General features: G+C 42.3%; 1 protein-coding gene across 3 annotated transcripts in view; it reads right to left on the reverse strand.

Moving 5' to 3' along the window:
• Positions 1-387: 387 nt before the first annotated feature.
• RIPOR2 (RHO family interacting cell polarization regulator 2) overlaps positions 388-21,913 on the reverse strand; it is a 212,610-nt gene continuing 191,084 nt past the window's right edge. For all 3 annotated transcript variants that reach the window (XM_077492291.1, XM_077492289.1, XM_077492290.1), the window contains 2 exons: positions 4,679-4,766; positions 388-2,288 (listed from right to left, as the gene is read on the reverse strand). In XM_077492291.1, coding sequence (XP_077348417.1) covers positions 2,194-2,288; positions 4,679-4,766 — 183 coding nt within the window. In that variant the 3' untranslated portion in view covers positions 388-2,193. The remainder of the gene's footprint in view (positions 2,289-4,678; positions 4,767-21,913) is intronic.

A 21,913-nucleotide genomic window follows, 5' to 3' on the forward strand; every position in this document is an offset into this window, starting at 1 on the left:
ATCTCAAGGGACCCAAATATCCAAATTGGGGGAAAAATGCAACTTTCCTCCCTGAGAAGGATCAGCTAGGGGTGTCTGACATGAATGCACACAGCAATAATCTGAATTTTTTTGGCTATCCTATGATCTATTCTCTATTACAGTTTGTAGATTTAACCTTTTGATCTAGTATCAGTTACAAATGACAAGCTTATCTATATTGAATGTGTTTAGTAATAGAATTCACAGAAATATAGAATATTATAGATGCACAGTATGCACGGACTTAAGGAGGGAAGCCAATACACTAACCACATGGAAGGATGTCTATATATGTCACGTGTTCTTTTATCTGCACCCATGTGCCTTTCCCTAGACCTCACCAGATACGGCGTATAATATTACAGCTTTAATAACGTATGCCATTTATTAGCACTGACAATACTCGCAAGCTGGGCTTCCAACAAGCACGCTTGAGAAATTTCCAGGCATGCACCAAAAATTACAAATCATGCCAAGCTCTTGTTAAGGCATGTTCTACCTGAAGGAACGCACAATTTTACTACTGAAGCTTCTTATGGACAGTAATAATACTTGAACTACTCTGTTTTGTATGATATTATTTTAAATTCACAGTTGTGTTCCCTAGAGAAAGTCGAATGCAAAGTATTGTAACTCTGGTTTGAGTAGCATTATTTGTGTGCATACGTACTCTATAGGCTGTTTTTGATGATAAGAAACAAAAGTGGTTCTATAGTCAAAACATTCTTAACCCTAATGCATTCTCTGCATTAAGGTAAAGAAACCTTCCAAAACTCGTTTCCCACCCCCTGTCCCTAAACACCCACCTGAGTCCTCTGACGATCCAGAGCTGGCCTCATCTACAGCGGCGCTGCTCCTTCTTCCTGGTCTCACAGGGGACTCTGAAAGCAGCATAAGCTATAGGGTCCTGCTAGTGTCAGTCAAATCCTGTGAGGGATCTATGGGGGCACACATTCTGGTTTGGGAGCGTGCCCACATGGGGGCCCCATAGCACATGGCTTGCTGAGGGGGAACCCGCAGGAAGAAGGAGCACAAAATGCTGGCAAAAGACTGAAGAAGTGGTATGGGGTTGCCCTGTCTAATATCGTTGCACAGAGTGGGTAAGTATAGCATCTTTTTTATTTAAAGAAAGAAATGTAAAAAAAATTCAATATTACTTTAATAGTACTAAATGACATGACCCCTTCCACTAAGGCTGGAATTTATTAGCTTAGGTAAAGTTGTGAATGAGATTAACTATGCACAATTGTACCTGTTAATGCTTGCGCACCTTATGAAAATCATGTTTCTGGATATAGTGTGTACCCTTGCTCCTCATATAGGCAGGCTGTGCATCCTGCTTAGTTGTCCCCAGTAGTGTTTGTATTTTATTTTTACTATCCCTAAATGTGAGTCTATTAATCTGCTCTGACTGAATGGAAACAGCCGTCGTTCTTTGTGGCTAACTGATTTTATTACACCACTTGGCCATCAAAGTTCCTAATCAGCCAGTAAAGGAAGAATAAGAAAATAAAATAAAGCTGTTAAAACACAGAAAAAAAAAATACAATAATTAGCAAAAACATAAAAATGATCTTCATATAAACCTTTAAATGTTTACACACTGAAAAACAATAGCTTCCCTTTAAAGATAGCTGTTGTTTCTGAAATTCTTATACATAACCTATAGAGGAGCTGAATGCAAAGATAATATTTCTAGGGCAACCTAATAATCAGGTAATGGCAACTCCGCATAATGCCAGTATGTAGGATGGACTTTTTCTATATTTGTGTGCAATGCCAAAATTGTGAAAAGTAAGAAAAAAAAAAAAGATGAGACATCTGGTACAGATCACAGAAAGTGGGACAATAATGGACTGTGGCTTTTTAAAAAATGTAGTTCCATCAAGAAGAGGCGTAGGTTCTAAGTTCTTCTACTGTAGTAATGGTGTTCATGGCGGACCAGACAGGCACGGACATGACCTTTGATTGCAGACTAGTATATTTATTCTATCCATAAAAGATGCTTGCTTCTTGTTCCAACTCTTGCTGGTCCACACATACACACTGAAGCATATTGTTACTGGAAATTACTGCTGGAGATTTTGCCGGCTTAAATTTCTGCTTGTATCCAGCATCATCTTCTGTAGGCATAGGGATATCTGTATACATTCTGCATGGTTCTTATAGTGCCTAGAAAGCAGTAGCAGCAGTAGGTCCTAGGATTTTTTCTGGGTTCACTGTAGCAGCTTTGTTTAGGGAGTCGTATGCACAATGTCCTTCCTCTCCTTAACATGATAGAAAAATAAGTTAGTGCTTTGACTTGTGCTCATGTTATATGTTATGTTACGACTTAAACAGAAGAGGAAGCTCAGGAAGATTATGGTCATGCACATTTCGGTAAAACCGACCAAGAAGAATAAAAATGTAGTTTCCGATCATCTGGTTTGCTGTGGACATTTAGCCTTTTGCTTTGTACATGCAGTGCTGTGAGAAAGTATTTGACCCTTGCTGATTTAAATTTTATTATTTTTTTTGTATATTTTTCACACCTAAATGATTCCGATCAAACAAATTGTAATATCACACTTGCCACACCCAGGCCAGAAAAAGGTCCGGCAACACATTGACACCTTTGCAGCTATGGTGCTATGTACTGGGTGGTCAGTGTGTCCCTGTACCTTTTTAAGGAGGGTTGGGCTCCCTCCAGCCCACCTGCCCTTCATCTTATCCCATCGGAATGCATGTGCTTTCACTATGGAGCCTCTAATAAGTTAGAGGTAGGACTACAGGTAGCAGGGTGCCTTGCCAAGGTCTGTAGCTTACGCATGTACAGTATCTCACAAAAGTGAGTACACCCCTCACATTTTTTTGTAAAAATTTTATTATATATTTTTCACGTGACAACACTGAAGAAATTACACTTTGCTACAATGTAAAGTAGTGAGTGTACAGCTTGTATAACAGTGTATATTTGCTGTCTCCTCAAAAAACAACACACAACCATTAATGTCTAAACCGCTGGCAACAAAAGTGAGCACCCTAAGTGAAAATGTCCAAATTGGGCCCAATTAGCCATTTTCCCTCCCTGGTGTCATTTGACTTGTTAGGCCGCGTACACACGGGCGGACTGTATGGCCTACTTAGTCCGTCGAAACACATTTCAGCGGACAGTCCGCTCGTGTGTGGGCTTCAGCGGACTTTTTCAGCGTGCAGTCTGGCGTACTAAGTATTTCGGATTTTTCGAAATTCTGTCCGTCATACTTTGGTTTCAGCGGACAATCCGCTCGTGAGTAGGCTAGTTCGACGGACTAAGAATGGCGCATGCTCAGAAAGGATTTACACGGCGGAAGGTTGCATTGCTGTGTATTGGACTTCCTATTTCTAGTCCCGTCGTACGTGCTGTACACGTCATCGCGCAAGCTTTCGACGGACTGTTTGTGCATCCGTGTGTGGTCAAGTCTGTTCATTCGAAAGTATGACGGACTGTCCGTCGGATTGTATGACGGACTAAGTAGGCCATACAGTCCGCCCGTGTGTATGCGGCCTTAGTGTTACAAGGTCTCAGGTGTGAATGGGGAGCAGGTGAGTTAAATGTAGTGTTATCGCTCTCACATACTGGTCCACTGGAAGTTCAAAAAGCACCTCATGGCAAAGAACCCTCTCAGGATCTGAAAAAATATCTTGATTATCCCCAAGACTTTTGGACAAATATTCTGTGGACTGAGACGTCAAAAGTTTAACTTTTTGGAAAGTGTGCATCCTGTTACATCTGGTGTAAAACTAACGCAGCACTTCATAAAAAGAACATCATACCAGCATCAAAATATGGTGGTCGTAGTGTGATTGTCTGGGGCTGCTTTGCAGCTTCAGTACCTGGATGATGGGCATAATTGATGAAACCATGAATTCTGCCCTCTACCAGAGAATCCTGAAGGAGAATGTCTGTCCATCTGTTCGTGATCTCAAGCTCAAGTGCACTTGGGTTATGCAGCAGGGCAATGATCCGAAAGACAGCAAGTCCACCTCTGATTGGCTCAAAATAAGACAAAATTAAGGTTTTGGAGTAGCCTAGTCAAAGTCTGGACCTAAATCCAATTGAATTGCTGTGGCATGACTTTAAACAAGCCGTTCATGTTTGAAAACCCCCCAATGTGGCTGAAACAATTTTGCAAAGAAAAGTTAATCAAAATTCCTCCACAGCAATGTAAAAGACTCATTGCCAGTTATCGCAAATGCTTAATTGCAATTGTTGTTGCCGAGGGTGGCACAACCAGTTATTAGGTTTAGGCAGCAATTTATTTTTCCTATAGGGCCTGGCAGGTTTAGATTTTTTTTTCTCTTGATAAATTAAATCATCATTTATAAACTGTATTTGTATTTACTCAGATTAACTTTGTGTATTAATGAAATTACAGATGATATGAATCATTTAATGGTGACAAATATGCAAAAAAAGAAAACACCAGGAAGGGGGCAAATACTTTTTCACAACACTGTATTTAATGGCCAAACACCAAGAAGAGTCACATACTACAATGGTTGGATACCATTCTAAATTTTACATGCATAGCCATATTTACCTGCAACAAATGCAGCCATGTAACACGGTTACAAATGAGCAATACAATACCATTGTATTTTGATTACACTCAGAAATCTTCAGCATCTGACTTACCAAAAGATTCCAACTTTTCTGATGCAATTTTACTGATCTCTTCATTGTCTGACTGACAGAGTGTAACAAATGTTGTAATACTCTCCACCTAAAATAAAAACAATATATAAATACTTTTTTTAAAATAATAATTTGCTTATATTTTTTTTTTAAAAGAGCTCATCAGTGTGCAACAGGAAGACATCAAGAGTAAGTTGCAAAACGCATAAAAAAACAAAAATGACAGCAACCTCCACAATGTATCAGCAAAAGCAAATTCTCTCTCCTATAACATTCATCAGCTATATACTCACTGTACAGTAATTTTTCTCCACAGCTCAAGTATGCTTCCATATCCAGTAAAGTGTATATGATGTACAGTAACTGGTCAGTGCAACAAGCAGTATGAAGACATGGTTCATGTGCTGTAGTTTTAGCCTGCTTTCCTTGTTATTCCGCGTACATATGACCGGACTTTTCAACGGACTTGGTCCAGTGGACTGAAATCCGTGGGATCGTGTGTGGGCTCCTGCGGACTTTTTCTTCCCAAAAGTCTGACGGACCTAGAAATAAAAATTGCTTCAATTCTTTCCGACGGACTCGAGTCCGGTCGAAAAATCTGGTCGTCTGTGTGCTAGTCCAACTAACTAAAACCAACGCTAGGGCAGCTATTGGCTACTGGCTATGAATATCCTTATTCTACGTCATCACTTTCAAATCCGTCTGACTTTTGAAGTGATCGTGTCTGGCCAAGTCCGTTAGTTTGAAAGTCCGGTGGACCTCAGCTGCAAAGTCCGTCGGATTGTCCGCCGGACCAAGTCCGTCAAAGTCTGGTCGCTTGTACGCAGCATTAGACATTTCAGAGTTATTCCTCTACTAATTTACAACCAAATGCCAATATTAACTGTAAGGTCAATATTTATGCTTGCTGCCAATCAAAGACACTTGTATCTCTCCAGTTGCCTACTCCACCACTCTTTGAGGCTAGCTGCAAGAGTTTGAGGCTTGCTGTATATTTGGCAGATATTATATGCTTGCTTATAAGAATGTCACTCTACTTGTCTTACCATCACAATCTCTATCTGTAGCTTCCCTAAGGCTAGCCATACATAGACCGGTGGAATTTTGATCAGCGTGTGGGCTCCCCCGATTGATGGAAGTCAATTGTTTAATTGACTTCTGTTGACATGTTGGAAATGTTCTAGTTGCTCAGCACCTGCAGCTAATGATCAATCTGTTATGAAAGTGGTGGGTACTTCTGTCTCGGTGAGGGACTGTGTTTGTGTGGATAGAGAAACACATTACATTTTTTTCCTTCAGCCATCTGGTGATGAAAAAAAATATTCTCCAATCCATGTACACTACCTAAGAAATTACACAGGCAGTGTAATGCCAAATGTGGCCAGGTGGCCCTGGTGGGCAGAACACTAAGTTGGTACCTTTTACTATATACAAGCGTGTATTAAAGTTCATAAACAACATGATGTGAAGGTAGCGCCTTGGACAAGTCCTTTATTAAAAAAATAAAAATGTCTCACGAAGTCCATTCATCATCTTCTCTCGCTCTGCCGAAGGACCGAAAAAGAAAAAAAAAAGCCGCGACCGACCCGCCTCCATGGGAGGCTCCCGCCGTATGATGAGTCTTCACAGGTGACAGTTATTTATAACTGAGGGCAGGGCCACATTGTGACATTCCCAGGTGACCCGCCCCCTCTGAGGCACAGGGACTTCCCTATGGTTTTCCCGGGCGTTTTATTTTGGTGCGAGGTTCCCCTTAATATCCATACCAGACCTGAAGGGCCTGGTATGGAATTTGGGGGGACTCCCACACTATTTTTTTTTACATTTTGGTTCGGGGTTCCCCTTAATATTCATACCAGACCCAAAGGGACTGGTAATGGACTGGGGGGATCCCATGCTGTTTTTTTCAATGACTTCTTTTATCTGTATTACCGGGACCCGGCAATTCATTATAGCCACGAGTACTTTTAAATTACTTTTTTTCCTTTAGAAATGTCATTTTGTGCAGGGACTGTTCTAAACACGGGAAACATGCACCACTTTAGAGGCATACTATAAACACCCCCACAGGTACAAAAAAGGAATATTTTACTTTTATCGTTTCACTTTAAGCATTATTAAAATCACTGCTCCAGTAAAAAACATACATTTTTAAAACTTTTTTTTGCATTGATACATGTCCCCTGGGGCAGGACTCAGGTCCACAAAATCTTTTTATGACAATACCATGCACATACCGTATATACTCGAGTATAAGCCGAGATTTTCAGCCTCTTTTTTGAGGCTGAAAGTGCCCCCCTCGGCTTATACTCGAGTCATCGCCGTCTGCCTGCCCGATCAGCGTGTCGAGCAGACAGACGGCGGCCATTCTACTATTCAAAAGCCGCGCCTCCCTGTCTGTGATAGGCGGAACACTCAATTTCCCAGCAGTCAGTGGTCCGCCTATCACGGACATCCGCTCATCCTCATACTACGGACGAGGATGAGAGGATGAGAGGATGTCCATGATAGGCGGAACACAGACTGCTGGGAAATTGAGTGTTCCGCCTATCACAGACGGAGGCGCGGCTTTTGAACAGTGGAATGGCCGCCGAGGCGCCGACGCCGTCTGTCAGACAAGAAGAGCGGCGATCCTGGCATGGCAGAAGCACACAGGCTCGGGACGCAGGCTCAGGTAGGCTGGACACACAAGGCTGCACACACAGAGATGGATGGACACACACACACAGGGATGGATGGACACACACACACAGGGATGGATGGACACACACACACACAGGGATGGATGGACACACACACACAGGGATGGATGGACACACACACACACAGGGATGGATGGACACACACACACAGGGAGGGATGGACACACACACACAGGGATGGATGGACACACACACACAGGGATGGATGGACACACACACACAGGGATGGATGGACACACACACAGGGATGGATGGACACACACACAGGGATGGACGGACACACAGGGATGGACAGGCATGTCTCACCCTCGGCTTATACATGAGTCAATAAGTTTCCCAGTTTTTTTGGGGTAAATTGGGGGCCTCGGCTTATATTCGGGTCGGCCTATACTCGAGTATATACGGTAAGCCTTTAAAATTAGTACTTTTGATTTCTCCGATAGACTTTTAAAGGGTGTTCCGCGGCTTTTGATTTTGCAGCGAACACCCCAAATTGTTCGCTATTCGGCGAACACCCGATGTTCGAGTCGAACATGCGTTTGACTCCAACATTGGGCTCATCCCTATTGTAGATGCAGCAAGAACCTAGTATTACAACAGCTAGCAGCTATTATTTATGCACATTTGACCTTTTATCCTCGTATGCTAAATAAAAAACACTATGGTTCCCATCACACTTTCACAACAAAGGAAATCAATCCGATTGGTGGCTTTGGGTCATTTTACAGCCAAGAGGCAGAACCAGTGATGTCAATTCAACTGAAAACAAGCTTGGGCTTTTTGGCCTCCAACGGATTCCATAAAAACAACAAAATATACAAAACTGGCTGAAGTAATGAGGAATTATTTTAAAATTTCATGTTATCTTATTTGAAATACTGAGGTTTAGTGATCATCTATAGTGAGACAGCAGTAGGTATGCAGTAATACAAAGTAAATATTACTCTAATCTGTATTCCTGCACTGAACATGCTTATAAAGAGTTGGGAATGTAAATTTTGCTGGGAATTCTGCCACTCTCATCCTCAAGTTCTTGCCAAGTAAAGCATGTAGAATGTAAACGATGAGGCTTAAGAGGACAAAGACAGAGCACTATGAGGTAACGGTCAGGCAAATTCAATTTCGTGAAGACTTGTAAACACTTGCCCATGCCACCTGGAGAGCAGCAGACAAATAATAGGTTGGTGTAGGTAATAAACACCTAACAGACTTTGGCAATAACTAGAAGTTCAATTTCTAGCGCTAAAACATACTACACAAAGAAAATGTAAAAAAAAAAAAAGCTTATTTGAATTGTGCCAAGCACGTACATAATGTACTACCAAACTCTCTGAGATTAGAGACAGAAAGGAAGTTTCACAATATATGCTCTGGCATGTAAATATTGGAGAACATGCAGCCCACTTGGGAGATAGGCATTAAAGTAGAACTGAAGGCTAAACATTTTTTCATTTTGGGTAGTGCGATGTCGTGTTTTGTTTCCCATCCGTGTTCCTTTGGGGGGATATTTCAATGAATTGCTGTCCCATAGTCACAACAGGAAGTGAGAGTAAATCCCATAGTCACAACAGGAAGTGAGAGTAAATCCCATAGTCACAACAGGAAGTGAGAGTAAATCCCTGGTAATCACCAGAACTATCACTATTGGAATATACCCCCTCTATTCCTGTTCTGGTGACAAATAGAGAGGGTGAATCTTTCTAATGTGGATGCAGACAGCATTAAAAACCTGACACGTGTTCTAAAAAAAAAAAAAGTATTTTCTTAATTTATACTCCAATTGTGGTGTATGAATGTTCATAAGGGCTAAGGAGGGCAGTTCTTTGTTTCAGGGATGCCCATCTACGCTCTGCCCTCTGTTTCAGGGCAGAGTGTAGATGTAGTGGATGTGTATGGACTATTTTTGGAAATAAGGATTTCATTCAATGTCACTTTATGTTTGGTGAAGTTTTTCTTTTTAAATCAGCACCAGGGTCAGTACTTACTATGAATAAAAGGTGTCCCTTGTGCTGGTGGCTGCTTCCAGTGATGAGGGCTAATACCAGGAACTGCATTGTTATAGACACTTGTTAAAAGTGACAACTATTCCTACCTTTTCTGCCCCCCCCCCCCCCATTCATATTAGCTGTACTATTGGTTCCCACAATAAAAAGCGATCTACATGAATATATATATATATATATATATATATATATGAATGGAGGATGGGTAAGTGAATTAAAGTTTTACCGTCTCCATTAATTTTTCTTCATGGGAACCGGTTATATATCTTGTATGGATAGAGGGGTGGTTGTGGATTGCGGCTCCAATGCTTTGCAGGCTCATAGTAAAAAAAATAATAGATGCACATTTTTTTACCTTTTTAATATCTTCCGTCCAATCCTACACCAATCTGAATGCCTATGTTTGAAACTGTGATTGAGTTAGTGAAATGTGATGACCTTCAAGAGGGTAGTGTCCGTCTATAGTGACTATAGAAGAATAGCAGGCCTAAATGACTACAGCTGCCATAAATTGGCCATATACCCAGGCTTCGATTTAGGGGGGTTCTGGGGTAGGCTGAGCCCCCTAAGATTTTAATTGTGCCACCCTGGTCTCTGAGTGTGCATTTACTGATGCATGAACCAGTCTGACGGGGACAGTTGATGTAAGGTAGTACATTGATGGAGGCAGTTCATGTAAGGGGGCACTGAAAGCTATTTGATGTAAAGGGGTACTCCGATGGGGACCATGATGTAAAGGAGGACTGTGATAAGGACACATGTTATAAGGGGGCACAGGTTCTGTTTATTCATCCTAATGAGTGGTGGCATGTCCATACGGGGCACAGGGGCACCATCCTCCTAATCTACAGGCATAGATTCCAATGGGGTTTTTTTTTTTTTAGAAGCACATGATCAGAGGCTCTAATAGGCTTCAAAAAAGAGTGGGCTTGGGGTGCAGAGCTCTGCGCCCTGAGCCCACCCAGTTGTGTGAAAATACCAAATTAATATTCGCTATTGTCCTACTAAGTCTGCTCCCAGCCAATCAGGAAGAGGGTCCTGAGACCTGTCACCCAATTGGCCGAGAGGAGAAGCAATCTTATTGGCCACCAAGGAGGAGGAGGAGCAGGGGAAACCACAGTGAAGCACCAGGAGGAGCAGGCGCTGCCAGTTGCCCATAGGAGGAGCTGCCTGCCACCTAGATGGGGTATGTGCGGGGCAGGTGACCAACCGACCAGCGGGGGGGGGGGGTCCCACTGATCCTAATCTAATGACAGTTCAAGACATACTCATGTTCACAGTTTGCCTGTGCATTACCTGTCAGACATTACTTCCAGGTCCTGACCCGTGGGACATAAGCGAGGTGAGTGAACAAGGGAATATGGGTTTCCTGCATCTTTGACAGACTGTCAGTGACTCACACAGTGTTGACATTATGCCCTTTTTTTTTTTTTGCAGCACCCAAGATCAGATAGATCTGGCCCTGCATAGACCAGAGGTGACTGTTATCCAATTCCCCTCATAAGTAAAAGGTGCTTGCCATGGAAGCGATCATCCTGTGCAGCATGCCCCTCCCCCTTTCCTCAGGTATCTGTAGACATAAACCTTTATGCTTGCCCAAGTCAAGCTTACAGGGTTAGGCAACAGCCCGAAGGCCCCTTTGCCTAGCAGTAATTGGACCATAGGTGTGCGCAGCCTGTTGCATTAGGGTGTGCACTCCAAAGGTCAATCACACAGTACCGATCACTTACTGTGTTCATTCAGAAAGGGAAGTGGCCAGTAAATTATATATTTACATGCCCTTACGCATTCTAAAACATTTCCCTGTGTGTGCCCGCATCAGCAGCTGGTGGGAGAGAAGAGGAAGGAAGCCAACAGCGCTGGGGGGGGGGGGGGGGGGGTGAGCCAGGGCAGTAGAGGAAATCTGCGCTGCAAGGGGTGATTAAGGTCTGGCACACCCTGTGCACACACCTATGAGTTGGACATATCTATCCACTTTCTTATTTATGTAAGCGTCTATAGATGGGCAGGTTTTGATAGCAACAAGAGGTGCCTCTACTTACTTCTTACTTGTGCATTGTGTAGCACTGAGAAAACCACTTCAAATCTAGACACAAGGAATTTCCTAGCATGTTGGAACATCAGATTGCACAACAGAGATTTATTATACAATGTTCCATTCAATATGACATTATAACAAGTAACCTTCAAACTATTTGTATTGCTTGCAAATAACATACTATGTAATGCTTAATCTTAAATTACAGGCGCTCTGTATGGAAAATGTCATGATTTTTGTTATCGGATGTAGGCAAACAGTGATGTAGGAATGCAATTATTTTGTTCATAGATTTTATTATATTGTTATAATATGTCACATTGCATAAGCAATAAATCAAATCAGATTATGTAAATGTGTTACAACACTATAGCAGAACTGCAAGCAAGGCCTAATTAAATTTAATTAAAAACAAGCTCTTAATTAAAGTACAATACATATCTTCAGTTAATGTCTCCTGTCACAGAAGAGCAAACACAAGAGTGTTATCAAAGGTAAATGTATTTGTTATTGTTTGGAGCACGTAGAGCCTTTTTAACCAGTTGCCGACCGCCCCATAACAGTGTTACTACTACAGGGTGGCCGCACAGTGCAGAATTACACACACACACATATATATATATATATATATATATATTAGGGCTGTTACTGATTAAAATTTTCATGTTCGATTAATCGTTTTTTTTTAATCGACTAATTTCGATTGATTATAACACACATACAGATCCAACTACTTTTAGCTGATCTCGTTGCATTGCAACTCTGCATTAGTCTGTGGTAAATGTGGTATACACTATATACAATCACCCGACACTAGTTTCCACAATCCATGACTTAACTTCACAGTTTACACAAATACATTTTAAATTCAAACTGTAGCACTAATGTAAGTAATTTTTTTTTCCACAGTAGCGTGACAATACCTCCACCTCCGGTCTAACTAATCGCTCTCTCCTTATGGCATGGACCCCTGTGCAAACAGGTGGTCATGCAAGCGGGTATCAAAAGGGTTAACACAGACCATAAACTTCTCTCACGTCTCCTTAGATCTCAGCAAGGACGCCAGGTCATGGGTAGAAAGAAAAGATCTAAGTGCTTACCGCTTAAGTATATGATTTCATTTTTGTGTTCAAACACAAACTACTCACATAAAGATGATAAAAACACAGCATATGTAAAGCCGACAATCGTGTTGGTTCCGGAGGGCAGGAGCGGGTGACGTCACACGTAGCTCTTCGCCTGCGTTATGTTCAATCAGAACTTCAATGTCACCGGACTCCTCCCCCCTTCCCTTCGTTAGCAGACGGAGGCACTTGGGGAAGGGGGGAGGAGCCCAGTGATGTTGATGTCCGTGATGTCACCGGATCTCCGACGGAACTCCCTGAAGACCTGGAGGCCAACGGAGAGGTGAGTACCGATCAAAAGAATTAATCGAGGAATTAATCTTTAAAGCGGTTCTTCACCCTAAAGGGGAAGTTCCGCTAGTATTATCCCTCCCCCCCTCCGGTGCCACAATCGGCACCTTTCGGGGGGGAGGGGGGTGCAGTTACCTGGATAATCCAGGTAACTGCACCCACTTCCGGCCAGACCGCCGCAGACCCCCGCATCGCTCCGCCCCCCCCGTTGTGTTCTGGGAAACACACAGTTCCCAGAGACACAGCGGGGGACCATAAGAGAAGCGCAGCGCAACTCGCGCATGCGCAGTAGGGAACCGGGCAGTGAAGCCCTCATGCTTCACTTCCCGATTCCCTGACAGAGGATGGCGGCGGTGGCTGCAGCGAGACGAGCGATCGCTCGTTATCTGCCGCCGACATCGCTGGAACCTGGGACAGGTAAGTGTGATATTATTAAAAGTCAGCAGCTGCAATATTAGTTGCTGCTGGCTTTTAATATTTTTTTTTTTTAGGTGCAGCTCCTCTTTAATTTCCACAGCCCAAATTATATATATATATACATATATATATATATATATATATATATACACCGCGTGATTCTGCACTTCAGAGCAGGGGGGACGCGTGTCGCATCTGCCAATGGATGTCCGCCAGCACTCACTGATCACCACCATTGAAGAGAGAGGCTGAACAGTACTCTGCATATGTAAATACAGAGCTCTGTCCTGACTGGGGGGATGTGATGGTTTTCTTTCCCTGCAAAGTAAAGGGAATACAATCCATCATATCCCCAAGTAAAATAAATAAAATCTTCATGCAAGGTAACGTGATAATGTTCTCGTATGCATCGCATTATGAAAGACTTGCCTTAAAACTAAGCCCTCCAGTGGCGCACTGTCACCGCTGGGCCTGCTGCACCTGCCAACAAGTAGTTTGGCTCATTTTTCCTAAACAAACTGCTCTAGCTGTCCCAAGTTTAAGGGTCCTTTCACACGGGGCGGATCAGTTCTGATCCGCCCCGTGGATATCCGTTTGCTCAGCGGGGATCACTCCGCCGATCCCCGCTGAGCAGGGAGATGACAGCTCCGTCTCTGCACACTGCGCAGGGACGGACCTGTCACAGCGCCGCTCTCCCCTATGGGAGATCAGATGACGACGGACCGCAGTGCCCGTCGTCACCCGATCCGATCCGCAGACGGATGGAAAAATAGCTTTTTCCTCCGTTACACTTTTTCGGATCGGAGCGGGTCGGATGTCAGCGGACATGTCACCGCTGACATCCGACGCTCCATAGAGCTCTATGGAGCACCCGTTCAGGTCCGCCTGAAAAACTGACAGGCGGGCCTGAACGGGACGTCAGTGTGAAAGAGGCCTAAAGGTTGTCTTCTCCAGACTGCATGTTTCAGTTTTTTTCCCATAGATGTACAAACGGAAACAGGCTAACAGAGGGCTACTTCAAAATATTGTCCGCTTACCCCTGACGACGTCAAGTATATGACGAAATGCCTTTAATGGGACCCGACATGACACCACCACTCTCTTCGGCCGCTCATTGCTCTGTTTATGGCCATTGTTGCAGCATTTTCATATGATTACATGCTTGTTTTATACTATGGATATTTATATTCAATAAACAGCTTTTTATACAGAATTGCTCTGTAATGATCTTTTATGTTCTAAACATGTATATATGAAGAACAAGACCCTGACTCAGAGCACGCCAGGACTGCCTATATCTCTACTGATATATTTGAGGATTTTTTTTTTCCCTACAGCTTATTTAGCTTTTCCATTAATTTGAAAGCCAACACATTCTGGTAAGCTGCCATTGCCTACATTGTTGCACAGGGAGGATCTGGGGAAACTGGCTATCCTATGTACGTAGTTATTTGTTTTTCTTCCCCTTGAAATACTTTTTCCTGGGACTATGGAATCTATTATTATATTCTATTAAACTCTTCTTTTTTCCATTTTTATTTTTTGGACTTTTATGGACCTTTATAGATGAATTTGAGTTTGCATTGCCACGTATATATTTTCACATTGTTTCTTATTTTCTTGAATTCATGTCATATTTGTAATTTTTTGATAGCGCTGCACTAATATATATATATATATATATATAGATTGTTTTGGGCGTTTTTATCTATTGGCCCTTGCTATCAGTGGTTTTATCACTTGTATGTGCTTTTTCTTCCTTTGTACACACATCTACCGTGGATATTCTTGCATTTTGAACTTCAGAATATTCCAATAATTTGTGCTCAGTCATTCTTGGGTGCTTTTAGATCTGTATTTTTCGTCATTATATCCTGGAGGACTCATGACCTGAGACTGAGAAAGAGCTTTCGGACATTTGGCAGTATGTTTCATTGCAAAAATCCCTTACAGCCTTGAGATTTTATTGATTCTGGCACAGATTCAAGGTAATGGATGGTGCAATCAGACAGTAATGTACCTTCAAAGCCACTATCTTCTTGTTTAATCTGGGGTCAATTTTCCTTTTGCAGCCACGTCCAGAGAGGTTGACACCATTCTCATGGATCCTAATTCTCTTAGGCTGGGTTCACAGCTGCGGCCACGGCTCACAGCAGGGGTTCTGATGCGTCCCTGTTCTCTGTTTTAGGTGCAAATCAGGTCCAAATTTTTGCCTGAATTTGGACCTGAAACGGAGCCAAAGATGCAAAGGACCTTTTTCCAGTGCCGCGGCCGCCCCGGAGGTGTGTGAACCGTCTTCATTGAGAGCCGGTCACACTCTCCTGCCATGCGAAACCTGAATCCAATTCACATTAGTGTGAACCCAGCCTTAATAATAACTGTAGTCACTGGAACATCAAGCTCCTTTGAGATGTCTTTTAGCCTTTACCTTTGATTTGCTGGTCTATAATTTTCTTTCTAAACTCCTCAGACAAATCTCACCTTTGCGTTTTTTGGTCCATGTTTCGTGTGGTGCACATGATGATGCCAAACAACCACTTTTCTCAATTTAAATAGGCTGAATGGCTGATTACATTATTAAGAATGTGAGATACTAATTGCAGAAAACAGTTTGTTGGAATTATCACTATGATGCGCTTATTTAAAATCTTTTCTAGGGGTACCAATAAATATACCCAGATCATTTGGAATATCTTTGTAAAATAGGTAATCATTTCTTTTCACACTTTCTTTGACATACCAAAGACAGGCATGTACACTAGACCATGTTTTTAAATGTCATCACTTTTTAGGAGGAATGAAGCAACAATTGTCACCTTGCAGGTAGTATGTAAGCATCAGACAGTTACATGGAAAAAAGGTGTAGGTGTTTGTTGGGGGGGGGGGGGGGGAAACATTCTGTGCGGCAATCAGCAGAGAAACTTTAAAGTAGTCATAATGCCCAACTCCTAAATCCTAGTACACAACAGATCAGGTCAGAGCCGCTGTACTAACAATTCAATGTTAGTACATCGATCTACCCTTCTGTTCTATTGTGTTCTGACAGGGGGACAGCCCGCCGCCAGAACACTCTGGTCAGCACACTCAGCCATTGGCTGAGAGTGCTGAATGGGAGCCGGTTGGCAGACCTTTTTCGGTCATGACCCTTCGACAGAAGCCAGCCAAATGGCCGTTTTTTTGTCAGACCAGCTGCTGTACAGGCGGCCCAATGTCAGACGGTTTCTATTGAACCGGCCAATGCTGGCCGACATTCGGCTGTGTGTACAAGGCTTAAAGCTAGGTACACACTATTAGCTTTTTGTCATTCAACCCAGCAGGCTGAAAAAAAACACAAAACCGAGGAGCCCAAGAGAAGCTCACGGTACTATTAGATGATAGTACAGTGATCTCCCTGCTGAGCTATTGTGTTCTGACAAGGGGACTGAAATTCCCACCTGCCAGAACACACTAGTCTGATCAGATGCCAATCAGCAGATCTTTTTGTGTCCTGCCCCTTTAACAGAAGCCGGACGTTCGGCCGGTTTCTGTCGGATAGGCTGCTGTACGAATGTAGTTTCTGTTGAACTGGCCAATACCACCCAAGCGACGGGTATTACACAAAGGCCTCATGCACATGGGAGCTTCTGCAAACTCTCCTAGAAGCCTTTCCTCCTGGCAGCAACGTTTTGGCAAAAAAAAGCCTGACACTTATAAAAGTGTCTAAAGCTTTTACAAGCTTTTAGGCATTTACAGGCTTCAAGAGTTTGGACGTAAATCAATTTTATTGGCCAGAATAACAATTTATTTTGGTCATTGACATTAACGCTCAAGCACGTTCAGCAGCGTCTAGCGTTTTTTTTTCTGCCAAAACTCTGTTGCACCTGGATACACTGGCAGGGGGAGTTTTTTCCTGCCTCTAAAAGGCCCTTTCACTAAACGCTGCATGGAAACAGTCTAAAATACGGGGGAGTTTAGAGGAAGAAGAAAAAAAAAAACGCCACAGCTCCAAAAACGTCCATTGTACATGAGGCCTAAAAATCAGGTGTTCTACCTCTAGCCATACAAACTATTTATAAAACAGCAATTGAACAGCAATTCAAATAAGCATGAAGTTCTTCTTGCAGTATTTTAAATATTCTAATAAGTCATCTCACTTATGATTGATTTGCAAAATGATGTTATGTTTCTAGGGAACAAGTGATATGACAAGAGGTGTTAAGATGACAAGATTTGAAATAATGTAAGGAATTCACATCCAAGCCCTGTAGACAAGCCAAAGGCAGAAGGCCTTTACTTTCCCATGACCATTAGACAACCTTTTTGTAGAAAATGAGCAAAGTGGCGGTATTACGTGTAGACCAGGCTTTCTTGTCTATGCTAAAACTATGTTTAACTGTACACGTGGGAACTGCCTGGAGTGAAACAAAATACCTGAGCACAAGCAAAAACCATGGGAAAATGAACTCGGCTGCATTCAAACAATGGAATGATAAAAGGCACGGGTGTACAAACACACACATAAATTACTTGTAAATTGGCATGTCGTATGCGATTGATTCATAAATGGTTCAATAGTATTATTTACATAAACAAGCTATTAATAGTGTATTCATCTTTTAAAGTGGTTGTAAGGTTTTTTACACTCATGCATTCTATGTATGAAGGTTAAATAAACCTTCTGTGGGCCCCCCCCCCCCCTCCCATGCTTATACCTGAACTCCCTCTCAATCCAGTGATGTGCACGAGAGCCTCAGCTGTCTTGGGACTCCCTCTCCTCATTGGCTGGGAGGATCAATCACAGCCAGTGAGCCAATGAGGAGAGAGTGGGGGGCTGAACCGTGGCTCTATATGTCTTATGGAAACATAGAGCAGGGCTTGGGAGGGAGCATGCACCAGTGCCCTCGTAGCAAGTGGCTTGCTATTGGGGGCACTGGTCAAGGGGGAGGAGCTAGGAGTGCAGGCAGGGGGGCCGAGAAGAAGATAATCAGGGCTGCTTTGTCAAAATCACTGCCAAAGCAGGTAAGTATGACTTGCTTATTTTTTGTTTTCTTTAAATCTGAACCGTAAATACCACTTGAATTTTTTTTTATTCACTATATTTTAGGAAAATTTTCTTTAGGGAAAAAAGCTGTTGGCCATCTACTATAAATACTGCCATATTCTGCTTTTGATTGCCTGGATGACAACACTTATCCATCAGTAGTAACATGACAGGGTATATTTATAAAACACTGAATCTGATATTCACTAAACATTTAATGCAGGTGAATCTTCCTGGTGAACGTGTTTAATTGAATAATTTATTACCTGTGAATGACAGGTCCTCTTTGTACTCCTATACATGTAAACAACCATGACAGAGCCTCTTTATATTCCTATATACATGTATAGAGCTATGACCGGTCCCCTTTATACTCCTATATACATGTATAGAGCCATGACTGGTCCCCTTTATACTCCTATATACATGTATAGAGCCATGACAGGTCCTCTTTATACTCCTATATACATGTATAGAGCCATGACAGGTCCTCTTTATACTCCTATATACATGTATAGTGCCATGACAGGTCCTCTTTATACTCCTATATCCATGTATAGAGCCATGACAGGTCCTCTTTATACTCCTATATACATGTATAGAGCCATGACAGGTCCTCTTTATACTCCTATATACATGTATAAAGCCATGACAGGTCCTCTTTATACTTATATATATATATACACATGTATAGAGCCATGACAGGTCCTCTTTATACTCCTATATACATGTATAAAGCCATGACAGGTCCTCTTTATACTTATACATATACATGTATAGAGCCATGACAGGTCCTCTTTACACTCCTATATATATGTATAGAGCCATGACAGGTCCTCTTTATACTACTATATATATATGTATAGAGCCATGACAGGTCCTCTTTATACTACCATATATATATATATATATGTATGTATAGAGCCATGACGGGTCTTCTTTATACTACTATATACATGTATAGAGCCATGACAGGTCCTCTTTATACTACTATATACATGTATAGAGCCATGACAGGTCCTCTTTATACTCCTATATAAATGTATAAGGTAAAATAAAACCTTTGATGGAGATTTCAGTTACTGTTAAAAAAAATCTATGTTGTTTAACATAGACACATCTCATCGGATCATCCTATATTTATAGTCTGTATAAAATAACAACATCTAATTGGTTGACACTATATTTATGTAATAATAAGAGGAACAAAACCTGCAGTTATGAAGAATATATACTTTGCCTTCAGGTCATGGTGTGACTTAGCAAGAGGCAGTTTGTGGTATTAGCGGAGCACACCTCTGCCAAGACAGAAAACTGTACAGAAAACCGGTCTGTCTGTCCTACTGCTCTAGGGGGAAAAATAAACTTTTTGCATGACTAGTTGGAAGAGGCTGTAAACATGAGGAGCATGAAGCTGAAGGTATATGAGAGCCAGGCATGCAGCCCTCAGGAGCACAACCTCAGGTTGACAGTAGCTTAACAGAGCCTGACATGTAAAACACACTTATCAGTTATCCTGTGCCAGGGTGTTGTTAGAAATAATGGGGCCCCATACAGCCCACCTGACAGAGCTTGGTGTCTGACTCTGACCAGCCGCCCCCCCCCCCCCCCTTCACATTGAGTGGCCAAATGCAACCCACGACACAGAATAGTGAAACCTTACAACTATGTACAACGAACGCAGGTCTTTAGCAATTAAATCAGGTGGTGAGGAGGCAATATAATGCTTCCTTGCCACCTGTCAAAACGGAAGAGTGATCCACTACACTAGTGTATCCTAATCTACAGCAATAAAGCCGCTCAGATGTGTCACTCCAAATGTGCCGAGTATTGAACAAAAATTCAATGACAGTAATGATGGTCTCCACCCCCTCCACCACCTGGTCTGGACAGTTTCCACCTGGGGACCGATGCCGGGCTTCTCCTGCAGGTGGATCCTCTGGGGCTGGGAGCCCCACACCAGCTGAGCACCACTAATACATCTGGTCCTAGCTTGTCTTCCTGGGCACCAAGCCGGGCAACTGGGGCTGGGGGAAACCCGGTCCAGAGGTAGAGTGGGCAGGGACTCCTATACAGAAACTTATTTGATTGCTTAAAAAAAAAATAAACTAAGATCACATTTATTTGATGATGAAATATTTTGAAACTTGTTTTAAATATTAAAAGAGGTTCTAAAACATTCTCTGCATGAAGATAAAAAAATCCTTCTGTGATCAGTTACCCTACCCGCCAGTTCCACTTATACTTTGCCTGAGCCTGATCTGGATCCAGCGCTGTGTCCGAGAGCAGCGGTTCTCTACACTCTTTCTCTCTCCCCTCAATGGACATGGAGGCAGCAGTGGGAGTCATTGGCTCCTGCTTCTGTCAATCACAGCCTGTGAAGAGGGCAGTGCCGAGCTGTGCGTGTTAATAGACACACAGTGCGACTCAGGATTGAGCCTGCATGAGTACCCTCATGGCAAGCTGTTTGCTATGGGGGGGCACTCAGAAGGAGCAGGAGGGCCGACAGACAACTTGAGAATAGGAGGATGGGGGCCGCTTTGTGCAAAATCATTGAACAAAGCAGGTAAGTATAACATGTTTGTTATTTTTAACCACACGCCAATATACGGCGGCAAATTGTTTCGTTTCCGCTAATCACCGTATGGGTACGTCTGTACCTAAAGGGCAATAGCAGGCACGCCCACTGCACGTCGGGGGAACCTGATGGATGTGGCTGGCGGGCACATGCATAAGATCACTGACACTGTTCTGTCAGGAGAGAAGAGACATATCGTTGTTCCTACTAAGTAAGAACAACGATATGTCTCCTCCTCCAGTCAGTCCCATCCCCATACATTTAAAACACACCCAGGGAACACACCCAGGGAACACACATTTAACCCCTTGATTGCCCCCTAGTGTTAACACCTTCTCTGCCAATGACATTTATACAGTAATCAGTGCATTTTTATAGAACTGATCGCTGTATAAATGTCAATGGCCCTAAAAATGTGTCAAAAGTGTCCGAGCTGTTCGCCACAATAGTACTGCTAAAAATCGCAGATCACCGCCATTACTAGTAAAAAATAATAATAAAAATAATAAAAATGCCATAAATCTTTCCCATAGTTTGTAGACGCTATAACTTTTGCGCAAACCAATCAATATACGCTTATTGCAATTTAACCAAAAATATGTAGAATAATATATATTGGCCTAAACAGAGGAAGAAATTTGTTTTTTAAAAACATTTTTGGGGATATTTATTAAAGCAAAAAGTAAAAAATGTATTATTTTTTTTTAATTGACACTCTTTTTTTGTTTATAGCGCAAAAAATAAAAAACGCAGAGGTGATCACAAAGCACTGAAAAAAAAGCTCTAATTGAGGGAAAAAAAGGACATCAATTTGGTTTGGGTACAGTGTTGCACGACCGCGCAATTGTCAGTTAAAACGACTCAGCTCCGTATCGCAAAAAATGTCTTGGTCATTATGCAGCCAAATCTTCCAGTCTGTAAGTGGTTAAAGAAAGTTTTTTTCATTTACAAAAGTCGATGAGAAGAATATCGTGATTCTTTACTTTTTTTTTTCTTTTGTTACGTTTCTTTCCTAGAATGTAGGAAGGTTGTAATTTTCTATTTAAAGAAAGAGAATCTACA

The sequence above is a fragment of the Lithobates pipiens genome, unplaced genomic scaffold (genome assembly GCF_037356315.1).
Source record: "Lithobates pipiens isolate NorthernLeopardFrog02 unplaced genomic scaffold, aLitPip1_a1.2 Scaffold_19, whole genome shotgun sequence".
NCBI lineage: Eukaryota > Metazoa > Chordata > Amphibia > Anura > Ranidae > Lithobates > Lithobates pipiens.